Source organism: Crocuta crocuta, unplaced genomic scaffold (assembly GCF_008692635.1).
Source record: "Crocuta crocuta isolate KB4526 unplaced genomic scaffold, BGI_CrCroc_1.0 scaffold90, whole genome shotgun sequence".
Taxonomy (NCBI): domain Eukaryota; kingdom Metazoa; phylum Chordata; class Mammalia; order Carnivora; family Hyaenidae; genus Crocuta; species Crocuta crocuta.
In genome coordinates this window covers 4,827,334-4,838,662 of record NW_027527449.1, presented here as the reverse complement: position 1 = coordinate 4,838,662, position 11,329 = coordinate 4,827,334, and the positions used below count along the sequence as shown (strand labels likewise).

Below are 11,329 nucleotides of genomic sequence, written 5' to 3'. Positions count from 1 at the left end.
ATTCTCTGGTTGATTGTGGCAAGAGCGCTAGTTCAGAAGCTGCTACTCCATTCTGGCTTGGAGAGAAATCCGCCGGCTTCCACACAGCGTTACCTTAAATCAGAAAAGTTCAGCTTCCTTCCTCCAAGACGATCGTTGTTCAGAGCCAACTAAGAGTTTTACTTATTTTTTATTTTGAAACAGTTTAATTTTTCCAATGTCTCTTTATGTTAATTTAGCTAATACACATATTGAACAACTTAGAGCTAAATGAGAGTAATAGCTAGAATCAAGAGTGTTTGATAATACTATGGCTATGATACTGATGTTTTAAGAGAAGGAAAATTTTTAAATAAAAATATTTGCTTTTTTTTTTTTTTGGTAGAAAGTTCAGAAAAAGAAGATGTTTTCTGGCAGAAGGAAGAAATCAAGAAGTAAAGCCATAGACTCAGGTACAGAATAGTGTTACAGAATAGTGTTTTATACTTGGTCCATCATTCAAGAATTTCATTTGAAAAACCTATTTTTTGTTAAAATAGTAAATTGTAAGTATGTAAAATCGCTACTTCAAAAACTGAAAATACGTGACTTTGTAGTAACTGGTTTTTTTCCGATATCTATGATGAAAATTTTCAGCCTACAACAAAGGTGAAAGAATCTTACAATAGATATTTACACACTTAGATTTTATTGTTATACCTGCTTTATTGCCTTAATTTTTCATCACACAGTGTCTTTTCGTACAGTATATATTCTTTTGTATAGGCTTTTTCTACTCAGCATAACTTTTTTGAGATTCACCCATGTTCTGTATTTTATTCAAATGAAAACTTACTGAAAAGTGGGTGGGAATTAAAGCATTTTCTCTCTCTCCTTCTGTTCTTTAAAAGAGAAGTCCTACATGTTTAGAAAATTTGGAAAGTATGGACAGGAAGGTGAAAATCGCCCATAACCCAAAAAGAGCCGCCGTGCTTTTTGTTTGGTCTCTGCTCTTCAAGCCTTTTATCGAACTCTCTTACCCAAAATGAGATCATAAATTTAAGTTGTCTACAGTCCCATTTTAGTGAATGCATGATCTTTCATCCACAGATGTACCAGAACCTAACGTCTTACAATATACTACTATGACTAAATCACACTGAATAATCTTTATGGGTTCTACAAGTGGCCTATTAGGTAGATTAAAATTCAGAAATTACAGTTAACAAAGAAGAGCTCTATTACCAGTGGTGTTAGATAACAACAGACTATTAAATAAAGGTACAGCGAGGTAGTTAAGAGGTAGCAGTACTTCAGGCTGTTTCAGTAGAAACAAGGAGACCACAGTTAGTTAGAGTGATGGTGTCAACAGATCTGTGAGCGACTGCACCAGGATAGAAGGAAGTGAGTCATGCTTCCCCTTATGTGCCTCTTCAACTGTAGCTATTTTTGGCAATTTGATGGGACAGTTTTTGTTTTGGGCTTTCAGAACCCTGGACCTAGAGCCAATCATATATTAAATTGACTTATCTTAATATTCTAGATATGTCCGACTATGTTCGTATTTGGTGTCTAAAAGGAAAGAAAGCCAGTGATCTCACGGAGTTAGACGTTGTTCTGTCTGCATTTGAGAAAACCATCCTAGAGTATAAGTAAGTCTTTTGATATTGTGATATATGCACCTCATTCATTGTCCTTAAAGCACCACTTGTGCTCATCCTGCGGCTTTTGATACATCGTATTTTTATCATGATGCAGTTTTACATATTTTTACATTTCCATTATAATTTTTTTCTTTAGTCCTGTGAATTATTCAGTAGTATGTTTTTGCACACCCAAATATGTTCCTTTTTTATTTAATATTTTTGTATATGTTGTGGTCAAATTTAATGGACTGGTGATATTTTTTGTAATTTTGAGGCTTTCTTTATAGCCTAGCACATAATCTGTGGGAAATCTAAATAGTAGGTTTATGTAGAATCTCTAATTATTGGATCTGCATAGAAGCAATATTCTTCCTGATTCTTTTTATCAAGTTATGCTACATATATTTAGAGACTATTTTGTTAGGACATTATGTTTAAAATTGCTCTGTTTTGTGTATTAAACATTTTATACTTCTGTAGTACCCTCTCCATTCCTAAAAATGTTTTTTTTTGTCTTAAAATCTAATTTATCTGATACTACTACTGTGTCACTGGATTTCTTTTGCTAGCATTTGCCAGAATTTACGTAGCCTTTGTCTGACCTTAAAATTTTTTTATAATATTAAAGTTTAAATCCAGTGTGTCTATTTTTGTTGACTCAATCCATTTACATTTATTATAATTATCAATACATTTGGGAGAATGTGTTGATACATTGTTTTTATTTCTTAGATTTTTTTTCCTACTTTCTGAGGCTTTTAATCCTAACTTTTATTAAAAATAGCATTTTTAACTCCCCACTAATAAGATTAAAACTTTGGCAAGCTCTCATAACTCTTGGTCATCTCTCCCTTCCCCTATCCAAAACTGCATCATATTTATAATACCTAGAGATTTTTAATTCTGTGGTAAAATGTTTTCTGTTTTTAAGATCATAAACTTTATTAACATATTTATCTGATCCTTTATTTCATATATTTTTTTTGTAACTTCTGGATATGTCTCTTAGTTAAGTGCCTCATCTAACACTTATAGGTGTGGCTCTTTATGTTGTAAAATTTCTAAATCTTTCTGATTATTTTGGTCATGACTTTGAACTTGAATGACTATTTAGCTGGATATAGTATTCTAGGTTCTAAATCATCTTCTTAAATACTCTGGAGTACTATTCCTTTGTCTTCATTTGCATCTAGTGTTGGTTTGGAAAATATGGTGTTTGCCAAAGTCTTATTTACATGTGTGCTGTGCTCTTTCTCTCTATAAGCTATTAGAATATTTTATCTTTGTTATTCTTAAATTTCACTATATTGGGCCTGACCTTTTGGATCTAAGGTTCTTTTTTAATTCCAAAATATATTTTTGTCCTCTGTCCTGTCCTTTTTCTAGATTTCCTCAATCTTGAAACTAGAAATTTGCTTACTTAGCTCTGTGATCTATCCATTATGCCATTTATCCCAGCTACTGGGTTCTGTAATTTAGCCATGAGTTTTTTATCTAACATTTCTATTTGGTTCTCTTCTTTGTCTTATGTTGCCGCTATCCTCTTAAGACTATTTATTAGGCTAATGTCAAATTACTGAGTCATCTGTTATGAAATACCTACTTCTGTTAGAATTTCTGATCTAATAGTTTGTCTTCTCTGACTTAGTGCTGTTCCTCCAGTGTGTTACTCCCCCCAGCCTGTGAGCTTATTTACCCCTGTGCCAGCCAGCTGCTTTGTCAGACAGTGTGTATAAGGGAAGACCAAGGCTTGATCCCTGTGGGTTCCTGGGAGTGCAAGGGATAGGGGTGGATGAGGCCTCGGGTCGGAAGCCTCGGTCACTTATCCCACAAAGTAACCTGTCAGGTCAGGACATAGCCTTTGCCCTCCAGAGATGAGTTGTGTTAAGAGCTGATATGTTCCTTAGATGATCATTCTCTAGCCCTGGGGTTTGGTGGGGGAAGGTGGAGGCGACAGCTGCCCACACTTAGTCTCCGAGTTTCTCTCCTGGTCCCAGAAGCACAGCCCCGGTTTGACTCTTGAAGACGCAGGGACAGAGGTCTGATTGGCTACAGCATTTCGGGAGACATGCTTATGAGAATCAGGAGGAGGAGGGGAAGCAGCAGGAGCCAACCTTGACAGCTCCTTGCGTGCCCTGGGCCACAGCCTCCACACTTCTAAACACCTCTTGGTCTCACCTCGGAGATTTTCACAGCTTTCCCCACTTTGAAGGGATTTGCGCTCTGTGGTTCTTCTGGGGTTGATCTAGGGGAAAGGAGCCAGCCTGGCATGATCACTGTAGCAACTGTGCTAAAGCCAGTTTGCTGCTAAAATTGGTACAGAAGGTCTCGTACCATACCCAAGGCCATCGTGACTGTGTTATCCTATTCGCATTCATAGTCTTCAAAAGGAAGAAGAGGCTTACTATAGACTTGTGATGTTTTAGCAAAATGGCAGTTTCTTGACTTTTAGCATAGTTATCTTCTTGATATAATCAATGATTTGGAGGGGTGCTTGCGTGGCTCAGCCAGTTAAGCTTCTGACTTCAACTCACGTCATGATCTCGCAGTTCGTGAGTTCAAGCCCCACGTCAGGCTCTCTGCTGTCAGCACCGAGCTTCTTCAGATCCTTGGTATCCCTCTTTCTCTGCCCACGACCCTGCTTGCTTTCTCTGTCTCAAAAAAAAAATATTTAGGGGTGCCTGGGTGGCTCAGTCAGTTGAGCATCTGATTCTTGATGTCAGCTCAGGTTATGATCCTAGGGTCATGGGCTCCACACTGAACTTGGAGCCTGCTAAGATTCTCATTCTCTCTCTCTCCCTCCCACTCAAAAAAGAAAAAAATTTTTTAGAAGAGGTATAGTATTTTTGTTACTTTTTTTTTTTTTTAATAGGCTCCATGCCCAACATGGGCTTGAACTCATGACCCTGAGATCAAGAATCAGATACTCTACCAACTGAGCCAGACTGGCACCCCATAGACTTTAAAAATGTTAAAATACCCTTGTGTTTGTCCTACCCAGTGATTCTGATAGAATCACTGATCTTGTTTTATTTTTTTAACATGAAGTATTCTCGACCATATGAAAAGTTGTGCTCTTTCAAAATCAAGTTAACTTTGAGGGTCTGCTGTTTTTAATACCCATCTGGAACTCACACCTCAGTAGTTTGTTAAAAGACTTACTGACTGTAAACAGTTTACCAACGTACACATACATAGAGAAGTATGCCACGAAACGCAAACATTACAAACAGGCTCAGATTTTTAAGGCCCTGTAATTTGAGAGAGCTTGTCTGGCTCCCATATGCAGACCCCGACCATTTTGGTTGGTACAGTCTACCAGTTTATCAACATTATAAGCCATATGCAGTAAGGCCTAAACAGTTTTTCTAACATCTTAAGATAATGATTTCATATTTGTATTAGAAATACTTTTTTTAAACGGAGCTGATAGATTTTTAAATTATAAAATATACCATCTTAACCATTTTTAAGTGTATAATTCAGTTGTGTTAAGTATATTCATATTGTTGTGCAGCAAATATCCAGAGCTTTTTCCTCTTGAAAAACTGAAAAGTCTATACCCATTAAACAATCTCCCATTTCCTCCTCTCGGCACCCCCTAGCAGCCATCATTCTACTTTCTGTTTCTAAGCGGAACTACATTCAATAAGGGGAATCACGCAATATTTTCCTTTTTGTGACAGGCTGGTTTCACATAGCCGAATGTTCCCAAAGCTTATCCGTGTTGTAGCACATAACAGGATTTCCTTATTTTTTAGGGCTAATCTTTCATTGTATGTATATTGCACATTTCCTTTATCCATTCATCCGTCTGCCTCTTGACCGTTGTGAATAATGCTGAAATGAACATGGGTGTGCAAATATCTCTTTAAGATCCTGTTTGTGGTTCTTTTGGAGATGTCCCCAGAAGTGGGACTGCTGGGTCATAGGGTAATTCTGTTTATATTTTTTGAGAGGCTCCTTCCTGTTTTCTACCCTGGCTGCACTATTTTACAATCCAACCCACAGTGCAGTGTTCCAGTTTCTCTGCCTTCTCACCAGCGCTCATCTCTTACTTGTGGCCACCTAATGTACGTGAGGGGATATCTCACTGTGGTTTTGACTCACATTTCCCTGATGATTAGTGATGTTGAGCACCTTTTTATATGCTTGTTTGCCGTTTATGTACTTCTTTTTTTGGAAAAGTATTCACATCCTTTGCCCTTCCTGTGGGGTGTGCCAAATCGTGGTTTGTGGTGTGCTAAGCAAATGAAATACACCTTTCAAGAGCCTTTGTATGATGCCTAGTGTGATCCTTTTTTCCTCCTGCTACAGAGAAAACTCAGATTCTAAAATCTGTAAGGAAGCCATCAAAAAATTTCATTCTAATGTGAAAGAAGAACTCCTCAAAATGGTAAGCCCATGGACATAAATTTGTGGGCCTGAGTAGTTTTTGCTAATCGTGGGACAGCATACACTGTCTTAGAAAAGATTGCAGTGTGGTAAAGAACTCAATCGAACTATCCGTGATTCACATGTGGTCTTTAAATGTGATATATTGTAAGTTAATAAACATTTGAATTTTGGAAAACACATGAATATTTCTTCTTTTGCAGCTTAAGGACATGCAGATGTTGAAAACTCTGAAAAGGAAGAACACAAAGGTATTATCCCTTGTGTGATTAGAAGCATACGCTCACGTAGAATCTCTAGCACGTACAGGGATAAGAAAAGCCGTGATTCGATTTTATGATCTTCGGTTTGTAGATACATCTTTTAGCCCGGCTTGTATTCCGTTGATCTTGTGGTGGAGGACTATTATAACGCGTGCTAAGGGATGGGGACCCTAACTAGCCTAAAATGGCCACCAAGCCCAAAATGACCACTTACCCTGTATTAAGTTGTTACTAGTTATTAAAGAACTGTCCCATGTCCCAAGTAAAGGGACAGCCTGGGCAGAGTGCTGCAGTAAAGGTCAGACCTCAGGTCTGGTCTTGGCTCTATTATCTCGATGTTGTAGCACCTTCTTAGAGATTAGCGCTAGGTGTATGAGGAGAAACGAGCCCCTGGACGCCAGTTTGCAGGTGGACCAGATGACCTCCGAGCTCTAAGCCTGCATGAATCCAGGACTGAAGACCAGCTTCCTGTACGTTTCTAAGAGAAATGAACTTGAATTGTAGATTTTCCTTTCAGGGAGTACAGGCCTTTGCTGGTTGTTTTCTTCTTCAGTTCTAGTTTCTTACTGGTCCCCTCCACGTTGCTTCTGAGCCCGCGGGGATGGTCTGGCTGTATAGCTGGTAGTCACTGAAAGTGACAGCTGAGAGAACTTCTTATATGGAACTGTTTTTTCAATACAGGTTGATCAGGACACTCCGCTGTTGGGGCATTTTCCTGGCGCTCCCAGGAAAATGTCAAATCCAGACTCCTCACTCAGTAGCTCACGGGCTAGTAGAGATCTGGCCCCTCCTTCCTCCTCAGAGTTGTCCTGGGGTAGACACCTGCTCCCTGTTCTTTTCCTTCACAGCATGTATGACAGGTGGTAGTTACCTACTGTTCATATGTAATGTCTGTCTTCCCCTTAGACCGAAGCTCCGTGACGGGGAGAGTACAGTCTCTTTCCCACGGTTTTTCTAGAACCTGGTACAGTGTACGTAGCGGTGCTCAAACGTTTAGGGAGTTATTTTCACAGATTATTGTATTACTTTAGATTTTTTCAGATACGGAGAAGAAAAGGCAGCGCTTGCTGGAACTCCAGGATGAACTGCTTCGGTAAGGTCACGGCAGCGTCCTCTGAGAACTTAGCTGGAGGGATTGAGTCACAGTACGTCACGCGACGCTGTGAAACTCTGCTGTGTTACCTTTAAATCCCAGGTTTTCTTCATGTCCAGAAGCTCAGTGAAGGCAGGTTATATGGCTGAGTTAAAGCTTTTAGCCAAGGACAGTTTAGTCCTGATCTGCCATCAGATCTCCCAGCTCTGACCTGAGAGGCGGCCCGATTACAGAGGCAGCGCTTAGGCTCTGGCACAAGACTGCCTGGGTTCGGATCCAGGCTCTGCCACTTACTGGCTGTGCGACCTTGGGCAGCCCCTTCACCTGCCGGTAGTTTGTGCCTCCCCCGTAAACGAGCACCATACCCACCCCTCCCGGGGTGTTGAGAGGATTCAGTGGACAGACAGACACAGAGTGCCTCACCGTGGCCGGCCTCCAGTGAGCGCCGTGTGTTAGCAGCTTGCGTTCGTGTTATTGCCGGCATGGCGCTCTTGTGAGCCCGTTTCTGTGCGCAGGGCTGGGATCACAGCCAGGGCTGTCCCCACATCTGGGTACGAAGCCTGGGGTTTGCTGCCTCTGTCAGCCAACCAGCGGGTGGTCAGGGGTGGTCGTCTGTGTGGCGGGGCTGTCGTGCCAGCCGCAGGCTAGGGGAGAGCAGTGGGAAGATGGGCAGTTGAATATACTATCTGTTCTTCATAGGAGTTTTAAAATAGAGTAAGGAAGTGGTATTATCAGAAAAGACGGTCTACCCTGTAGTACTAAGTTTTCAAAGGAGAGAACGTGAGCCGTCTGGGAGAGGGTGGGACTGGGTGTCTGCCTCGCTGGCCTCCCCCGCCAGTCTGAGCAGGTGCTGGCCCGCGGCAGAGCTCCCGCTGGCTCAGGCCCAAAGAAAATAGCACGTAACCAGGCGTGCTGTGTGCTGGGCACTGTCCCCCGTGTGTTACGTGTTAGCTCGTCCCCGCCCTCCTGTGAGGGGGGCTCCCCGGCCGTGTGAGAAGATCACACACCTTAAAGACCAGCTGCTTGGGTTCCTTTTCTAGAGACAGTTCTAGAAGTCAAAAGGAAAATGCAGGGCGTCATTATTTTAACTTAACATGTGGAAAGCCCCCCCCTGCCTAGGGAGGAAACCTACCCCAGTCCCGCCCCCAGGAAGTCAGGGGCCAGGAGCCCCCGTGTGCGGACTGCCTCCTGCCCTGCGTCTGTTCAACGGACACCACTGGGAAAAGGAACCCTCCTCTAATATACTTTTAGAAAAGTCTTTTCATCTTTGAGATAAAAAATCAGCAGCCTCCCTCCCCCCTTATTTGTTCATAAAATCCAAGTTATCCCTTTTTGCTTTAGAGGTTAAGAAGGAAGACACAGAGCGAAGGTAGTTTACCCACGCACTTTTCCTCCAGCTGGTTTTACTGGACCTTGGACACGGCTGTGATGAGAAGAAGGGGCAAAGGGATGGTCTTTGTCCCTGCTGTTGACCTGCGCTGCCCGTCTGCTCCCACCCGAGGCTGGGACGTGTTACAAGCTGTGTCTTAATTCAGTAGTTCCCAACAAAGCGATTGGATAGGTTTTAGGATCTAGAAGACCTTTTCTCCTGTGGATGTCATTTCCAATTCTTGTGTAGTGTATTTGGGTTTTATCTGTATTTAAATTGAAATCTAGACTCTGTCCCACATTTATAACTTCAGAACCGAAGCTATCTTTAATGATCTAGGCCCCCTCCCCCCCAGCATGGTCTTACCTCGCTCAGTCTACCTGTGTCCTCAGTCTTACAAGCTAGGCTGTTACACTTTATTACATGCCATTCATATGTGGGGAAATTTTCTGTTGTAGGTTAGAGCCACAGATGAAACAACTACAAATAAAATACGACGAGCTTGAGGAGAAAAAATCTTCCCTTAGGAATGCAGCGTGTTTCTTATCTAACTTAAAACAGCTTCATCAAGATTATTCAGATATTCGAGAGAAAGAACCAAATGTAAAAGAAACGGTAACTTCAATTTTTATTTTTCGCTGTGATTGAGGAGAGAGGGCATTTGCCTGTTGCAGGATGAGCAGCTTTGAGAAGAAAGGTAGATGCGACAATTAGTCTGCCTTCAGACCAACACTAGACGTCACTTAGTTTTTTACACCAAATATGGACAAGGAATTCTTTTCAATTACTGTTTTCTGTGACTGGTCACAACTGGTCCACAGCTTCCTTAGAGCTGGGGATTTGGTTACTAACTTGGCACCAACTGAATTTGAACGTAAGTGGTGACAACATGTGGTGACTATAATTTGTCTGGAATATACAACTGGTACTAACACGTCCTGTGCCTGCCCGCGGGCCCTCTGTACCCTTGCATCTGTTTTCCTTTACAGAAAGTAGATATTTGGTTTATATGTCCTACTTCTTTTCCTAAATCAGAAATCTAACACCAAATATTAGTTCTTGCCTTGCTAACCTCCTTGAGAGCAAGTGCCCCACGGTAACTTGAATGCAGCAGGCTCTCAAATATCTGTGAAACTGAATTCCACGGCGGTACGGTATAGTCTAGAAACAACTGCGTTATTATGCAGGTAGTAGCAATAGTCTGACGGCTTTTCTGCTCAAAACTGCTCTTCTCATTATTAAGAAAAACCCCTTGAAAATGTATTTTTATTTTTTGAGAGAGAGGGAGACACAGAGTCTGAAGCAGGCTCCAGGCTCTGAGCTGTCAGCACAGAGCCGGATACGTGGCTTGAACTCACAAATCGTGAGATCATGACCTGAGCCAAAGCTGGACGGTAACTGACTGAGGCACCCCAAAAACATGATTTTAAACAAACTGTCACAAGTATGACAGACTGGAAGAAGAGACTTCAGTCACTGCTCCTTCGATAGAAGTTACAGCATGGAGCCTGGCTTTATCATTTCAAAATCATGAGTTGAGTTTATGTTGGGTTTGTTTTCTAATTTTGTCTTTAGTTTTTCTAGATGATTAATTTTTCCTTCATGAAATTTTATGGGCCTGGTATTTACCTGCAAGAACTAATGGAATTAAAAGCCCATGTGCCTTACAGGTTTCTGGGTTTAAAATAGGCATGAGATCAGGCTGACTTGCCCTAACTCAGTCTCGATCTGTACCAGGCAATGATTTTGTTTCACATGATTTAGATGCCACAGTTCTGGGATGAGATCAGCCTAAGCTTTCTAGATCAGGTTTCTTGTAACCTTAGTAATTATGCCCAAAGGAAAAGGATTTAGGCAAGTTTTCTTAATGGTCCTAGTTTGAAAAATGAAAGCAGGGAGTGGAAAGCTCTCCTCAGCATGGAGCTGTGTAATAGACTGTTTCTTGTACTTAATCCAAATCATTTGCCTTTGACAGTATGATTCCTCCAGCCTTCCAGCTCTGTTAGTCCAAGCAAGAACGCTTTTAGGAGCCGAGAACCATCTGCAGGACCTCAACCATCAGTTAGAGAAGCTCCTTGCCCAGAGCTGAGGCCAGGTCCGAACGTACCAGATATATAGACTAGTCTCCTGTCGTCCAGTTCACACTTTTGTAAATAAAAACTCTCTGAAAAGGTAATTTGTCAACTTGTTCGGGCTGCTTTGTCACCAAATTTAGTATTTTGTTCATAGTCAGTTTGACCACAGTAAGTAGCAACAGTTTGTCTAAGTAATTTTAGAGGCCATAAGTCTCAGGCTAATGTCTTAAAATGTTGAACATAAGCAGAGGTGGACATAAAAGAGCTCTGCCCTCAGTAGCCAGAGGGAGGTGTTCTAAGAGGGCGGCCAAGACCCTGAACCCCCTCCTGCCCAGCGTTTGCACTTCCTGCACAGCTTCTGCACGGATGATAGAGGGGACCCCTCCCCCCGAGTGATGGCCAGCAGAGGGGAGCACGAGGCCTACATGCAGACTCGCCCATCTTGGGGCACAGCCAAAAAAAAACCATCATCGCTTCAAAGGACAAATCTACTAGAAGCGAAGGAAACCCATTTATTGCCTTAGCACATC

General features: G+C 41.7%; 1 protein-coding gene across 3 annotated transcripts in view; it reads left to right on the top strand.

Moving 5' to 3' along the window:
* The window catches only part of CENPU (centromere protein U), a 29,228-nt gene extending 18,328 nt beyond the window's left edge, over positions 1-10,900 (top strand). For all 3 annotated transcript variants that reach the window (XM_077762170.1, XM_077762160.1, XM_077762154.1), the window contains 7 exons: positions 365-431; positions 1,502-1,610; positions 5,922-6,000; positions 6,203-6,250; positions 7,294-7,355; positions 9,183-9,339; positions 10,700-10,900. In XM_077762170.1, coding sequence (XP_077618296.1) covers positions 365-431; positions 1,502-1,610; positions 5,922-6,000; positions 6,203-6,250; positions 7,294-7,355; positions 9,183-9,339; positions 10,700-10,813 — 636 coding nt within the window. In that variant the 3' untranslated portion in view covers positions 10,814-10,900. The remainder of the gene's footprint in view (positions 1-364; positions 432-1,501; positions 1,611-5,921; positions 6,001-6,202; positions 6,251-7,293; positions 7,356-9,182; positions 9,340-10,699) is intronic.
* Positions 10,901-11,329: the final 429 nt, after the last annotated feature.